This window comes from Petromyzon marinus, chromosome 1 (assembly GCF_048934315.1).
Source record: "Petromyzon marinus isolate PM22_M1 ecotype Great Lakes invasive population chromosome 1, UKy_Petmar_22M1.pri1.0, whole genome shotgun sequence".
In the NCBI taxonomy this organism is placed as follows: Eukaryota; Metazoa; Chordata; class Hyperoartia; order Petromyzontiformes; family Petromyzontidae; genus Petromyzon; species Petromyzon marinus.
In genome coordinates this window covers 32,349,474-32,355,473 of record NC_133667.1, presented here as the reverse complement: position 1 = coordinate 32,355,473, position 6,000 = coordinate 32,349,474, and the positions used below count along the sequence as shown (strand labels likewise).

Sequence of the window (6,000 nt, the reverse complement as noted above, 5' to 3'; positions counted from 1 at the left end):
CGCCCGGGCGTGGTGCTGACCATCCCACATCCCATCGCGTGCCGTGCCGGCCTTAATAGGTGCTCGCTAACAGCACTTGCCCCAACAGTCTGTTGAAGGCTAAAATGGGTGATCGTTGTCTTTCAGCACATTTGCGGCAGGCCATCACCTAAACCACGTGGCCGCACTAACGATGAACACCTCCGTAATGACAGCGGCGAGTAAAGAGTTGCAGGCAACTGGGCTGCAGCTTCACATCCAACTTGAAACCGTGACGTCTTTGTCTCCCCCATGTTTACACAGCGCCACGAAGTAACTCATTTGAGGCTGAGTCAACCTAGGGGCAGGCCCAGGACCTTTTTAGATGTGGAATGTTATTGACGCGCACACAGACGCATACGCCACCTCGATGGAGGTTGAAAGGATATACACGCGTGTGTGCATAGAGACTCGTTCGCTTTATTGAATGTTACGTGGTACATCACAATGATGGTGATGATTATATCCATGGTTTACATATATACTCATTTGTTATTAATCTTACATGGTCGTAACGCAAATACCCCTTAACCCCAATTGTCCATTGCATTTACATCTCTGGAAATGTCTTATTAAGTACGGTAACAAATAGACTGCGTTTAATTGCACGGAATTGAGTCATATATGTGACACCTTCAACAGTGCTATTTGTTACTGGTCGCACGGCGTTTTGAGCCGTCGGGCCACGTGTTATTAGCAATTTTCACGATAAGTAATGTAACATTCGTCACGATGTTCATCATAATATTCGTAAAAAAACCCCAGCGAATATCATTATAACCGTCAATAATACAAAATTGTGGTTAAAATAATTTATTTTCCGTTTGAAAAAACACCCGCGAGCACTGAACAACAAAACGTTCACGCACAAATATCTCCTTCGCTACTTCCTACCACCAATGCTCTACGTCCCATCAATTGTTGAGTGGCCACACGAGACAAAGATGCCCCCGTATTAGCCATGACAGACTTTATTGGGGCAATCGCTGCATCGTGAGCACCTACGAAGGGCCGGCACTACTTCCGATCGCCTTTGTCTCTCCCGAGTGGCGATGTTTACACACCAGCACCGGGTATCCCATTTGAGGCTGAGTTGACCTCGGGGAGGCTCAGGACCGGTTCCGATTAATCGTCGCCTGTTGTTAGTGGCCGCGGGGGTGGGGATCGATCCCGGGGCGCCGGGTTCGTAGCGTAGCGAGCTGATCGCTGCACCACCGCTCTCCACAGAGTGGCTACACCCGCAGGCACAACACTTGACCTTGAACATGAACCCCCTAACCCCAGCGTTTTCCTGGACCGCTCACTCCAGGGCTGGCCCGACGCATAAGCCCCTGACCCTAAAGCTCCACGTGGAATCACCAATAACGCGATGGTGATGATGACACGAACCCATCCCATATTTGGTTAAAATTAACAAACAAACACAAACGCTATGCATTCGTCAATAACACCGTTGCCTTAAAAATAAACAAACATATGTGAAATAGGTGACGCTTCGGGCAATGTCCCTTCTTCATATCACATGAATAGAGAGGCCAGGAGAGTGGATGACGATAATAACAATAAGAGTTGGAGACTGAATTTGTTTACACCATGTGGGAGGTCCGATGAGAATTACATTTTTGAAAGAAAAATCAATATGATGAAACCAACGTTTAAATAGGTGCACGAATAGTTAGTTATACCTAACAGTGGCTATTAGAAAAGAGCATAGGGGGAAAAAAAACCTTCAAAACAAATCGCAGTAGTTCACGTGATTGTGCACCACCGCCCATCAAATAATTGTTTTACTAATCAGGAGCGGTGGCGCAGCGGTTAGCGCATTACGGTACGAACCCGGCGACCCGAGTTTGTTGGATTCACGGCAACGGAGGAACAGCAGTGGCGTACGATATCTTGAACCGGTCCTGTGAGAACCACCGCCAGCCCTTCACCAAACCGCACTGACCAGCGTGGTGAAGTAAGGTCAAAACGACCCCTATGACCGATAAGTATAGAGGGAGGGAGGTCTTCAACCAGCAGTGTATCGATTACGATCTCTAACATTATGATGAAAACGTACTCTAAGCCTTTATCCTTTTCGGCAATAACGCAGGTGTGTTAAGGCGTTTAAAACCAAGATTTGAAGTTTTCGTGACTGCAAGGATCCATACTCTTTGGTTCTTTCGCTAAAAAGTCGCGTCAGTATAAAAAAAATAAATTTATAAAAAAATAATTTATTTTTATTTTTTATATGTATGCGTTTAAAACCATCATCTTAATACCTGCAAGAAAATTATCCCGTAGGTAAACGGGTCCCATTAATAAAAAAGGGTCCCATTGCACTTGTTACTGTTCTTCAATCGATGACTGCCCTGTGTGTGTTGACAATGCATCTTCATTTTCGTTGTTTTTTTATGCCTGTTGCTGCAAGGGAGATCTAGGGATGTTCTGAGTTAGGTATATGTCTTTCTTAACCATTCTATTGTCGTAGTCGCTTCATATATATGCATGTGTATGTTATTTTTAAAGTGTGATTATTATTTGAACATACTATTTTATATATTTTTTTTACTATACCAATGGCTTACATTTCCCATAATCTCGTGTAATCACACCACGCGCTCTATGGCAGCTTCTTGGAAGGCGCACTGCGCGTTTCTGTGCCTGACTCGTGCCAACTGCCCAGCCGCCCACTGTTAAATACAATATAATAAACACTTCATCCGTGGGGTTGCAACGGGAGTGGAACCCACACGCGTCTACCCGTCAGTGGCTAGGGCTGTGTGCCCGCTACTTAATCAAGCTACGTGCACCCAAACTCGAAGTGGTTTTTTTCTCCACCGTACGATTATTCTGAGAACTAAAAAAACTAAAACAATAATTATTATTAGATAAAAAAAATCGTACAAAAACCACTGCCCTTGCAGAGAAAAACAAATAGAACAGACGTTTCGGGCAATGAATCAGGACTTGCTGTTATGTAATTGTACTGTACTCTGTGGAGGAGTGTTATCAACGATCATCGAGTTTTTTTATTTTATTTAGAACTTTAAATAATTTAACTCGCGCTTAACACATGCGCCATAGCACGTGGTCCATGCATCATAGCACGTGGTCCATGCATCACAGCACGTGGCGCGCGCATCGGAGCACGTGGCGCTCGCATCGTTGCACGTGCACACAAATTGGCGAGTATATAAGCCACAATGCAGCCTTCCTTGTGACCGACGCGCGGGTACACACACGCACGCACACGCAGACACACAGGGACGCATACGAGTCAACGCACGCATCCGCGAACAAAGATAGTCCTTGCGACGTTGTTCGTGCTGCTGCTCCTGATGATGATGATGATGTTGCCGATGTTGCTGCTGATGGTGCTGCTCTTGTGGTTGGCGGTTATGGAAGTCGTTGGTACTTTCGGTTATCTAGCTTTATGACGGCCAGACACACTCATACAGCTAGATAACCAAAGATACCACCTACTAGAAACCTCCTGCAGCGTACCGCGCCGGCTCCTTCTAGTAGTAGCCTTGTGTCGTAGCCCCCGTCCGTGTAGCAGCCCCCATGTAGCAGCCCCGTCTGTGTAACAGCCCCGTGTAGCAGCCCCGTCTGTGTAACAGCCCCGTGTAGCAGCCCTGGTCCGCGTAGTAGCCCCGTGCCCTCACCGCCCTCACCCCCCCCCCCCCCCCCCACAATAATTCCTCTCCCCGTGCATTCCGTCCGGATTAAGGGGCTGGAAATCGCCGTCGATGCCGCGCGCCACTTGCCGCTGCTTCTGGATGGGAAAGCAGAAAGATGCAGGGGAGACATTGCGAGGCGTTAGACGCGCGAGGCGCCGCGTGTAGGTTGTGGTGGGTCTCGCGTAAGAGGCGATGCTGTTGACTCTCTGGGTGCGCGCGCGCGTGTTGTGTGTACACAAGGTGTGCACACAGACACACACGCACACACAGACACACACAGACACACACGCACACAGACACACGCACGAGTCGAACGCAAAGGATGTGTGCGCGCGCGCGCTCCCAGTTGTGTGCACGTGTCCACGTAACACAAGCAGTGTCGAGTACCCTGAGCGGTGTGGAGATATCGCCGCTTGGGATACAAAGGCGGGTGGGCGTGGTGGTGGTGAACACGCACCAACCCCCACCCAGTGTGCCGTTTCCGGCCTTTATAGGTGCTCGCTAACAGAGCACTTGCCCCAAAAAGTATGTTAAGGCTATTCGTCGCATCTTTGTCTCTCTGTCTCTCTGCGTGAGAAGTGCGTATGAGAGCGAGTGCGTGCGGTAGACAGGGTGTGTCTAAGAGAGTACCGTGTGTGTGTGTGTGTGTACGCGTCGTGTGTTGTGCGAGTGAGAACGTTGGAAGGCGAGCGTATGCACGTGTACGTTTGATTGTGTTTGAGTGAGAGACAGCGTGCGTGAGTGTGCATGCGCCGATGCGTGTATGTGTGTGAGAGAGACCGTGCGTGTCTGTGTGGGACTGTGTGACAGAGAGAGGCACACGCACAGAGACAGAGAGACAGGAGAGAAGTACCCGGCGCAGAGGCCTCAGCACGACAGCTCGCCGGCTAGGGGGGCTATCAGCGGTGTTTTAGTCCTTCACCCGCACCTCCGATTAGCACGGTTGGGTACGTACGCTGCGAAAGAAGTTCAACGTACATACACAGCCCCCTCCCACCCTCCCTCCACCACGAACGTTCCCTGCGACTTCAGGGTGGGTGGCGGAAATTGTGGGGGGCGGGGGGGGGGGCACGCAGCAGTAGCCGCTGCGGCCAGTGAGGACGATCGCTTCACATTGCGGCGAGCGCGTCATTGAACGCGCTCGCGGCACCGCGCAACTCACCCACCCACAATCGTGCAGCCTACGGCACCTCCCTCGTCCACCATCCCCCTCCTCCCTCCCTGCCTCCACTCCACCCCCCCCCCCCCCCACTATTTCCATCTCCCATCCAAGCTCCTCTCCCCTCCCTCCATCCCTCCCATCTCGGGCGATCCCGTCGGATCGCAACGTAATGCACGACGCATAAATGGAGCGGTAACGTTACCATTTTCGTCCCCTCGACGTTCATCCCGACAATAAATCAGCGCGGCGACGCGCGCCGGTGGTGGTGGTGGTGGCGGCGGCGGTGGTGGTGGTGGTGGTGGTGGCGGAGGCCGATCGCGGTACGAGGAGGCCCCGCGCCTAGGCCCCGTCTCGCGTTGCAGTTCCCAGCAGCGGAGGACCGCAAGAAATCCGCACGAGGGAGCCGCCGCTTACCGCCCGCCCCTGCCGCCGCCGGCAGAGAGAGAGAGGAGAGATGGCTCCAATTCGCGAACGCTGGAGGCCCGAGTATAAATTCAACCTCCCCCCACCCACCCACCCACCACACTCCACCCCTCGCCACCCCCCCCAGCCCCACCACTTACCTCCCTCGCCGGGTGAGCGAGAACGCGACACAGAATCGTCGAGCGATATTTTCGTGTCCGGGTCGGACGATGGAACCGCTATCGGTGTCGCGATGATGATGCTGCTGCTGCTGCTGGTAGTGGTGGTGGTGAGGATTGTGAAGGAGGAGGATGATGGAGGAGGAGGAGGAGGAGGAGGAGGGTGATGGTGGGAAATCCTGCGAATGGAGAGACGCGGCGCGCTCGCTCGCTCTTCTCCTCCCCGCAGAACGCGAGAGACGGAGGCAGCTTGAGACCCCCCCCACTCCCCTTCCCTGCCCACATTCATCGCACTCACCCCCCCTACCACCCCCGCCCTCGCCGCCCCCACCACCACCACCTACTCCACAAAAACCACGGCCTCCTCCTCCTCTTGCTCCTCTCGTTTCCTCGCCGCACGGCCCCAGGTCCCCCACACCGCACACCCGGCTCGGCACCGCACCAGCCAGTCGCCTCGGCTCACACATAGCCCCCCCCCCCACCACCACCACCACCACCACTCCCTATCACCTCCCCTCCCCCCTCTATCTCTCTCATTCCCTCCCCCTTCCTTCCCCTCCATCGCCCGAAGCCA

The 6,000-nt window shown here is 52.8% G+C and overlaps 1 protein-coding gene across 10 annotated transcripts in view; it reads right to left on the bottom strand.

Annotated features, from left to right (window-relative positions):
• Window positions 1-418: 418 nt before the first annotated feature.
• LOC142924618 (uncharacterized) overlaps window positions 419-6,000 on the bottom strand; it is a 95,217-nt gene continuing 89,635 nt past the window's right edge. For 7 of the 10 annotated variants that reach the window (XR_012941727.1, XR_012941734.1, XR_012941728.1 and 4 more), the window contains one exon: window positions 419-3,778. Coding sequence is in view for 2 of the 10 variants with exons in the window: in XM_076067175.1 (XP_075923290.1) it covers window positions 3,674-3,778 (105 nt within the window). In the remaining 8 variants the exon portion in view is untranslated. Of the gene's footprint in view, window positions 3,779-5,047; window positions 5,269-6,000 lie in introns of all 10 variants that reach the window. The other 3 variants (XR_012941725.1, XR_012941732.1, XR_012941729.1) reach the window with 3 other exon arrangements.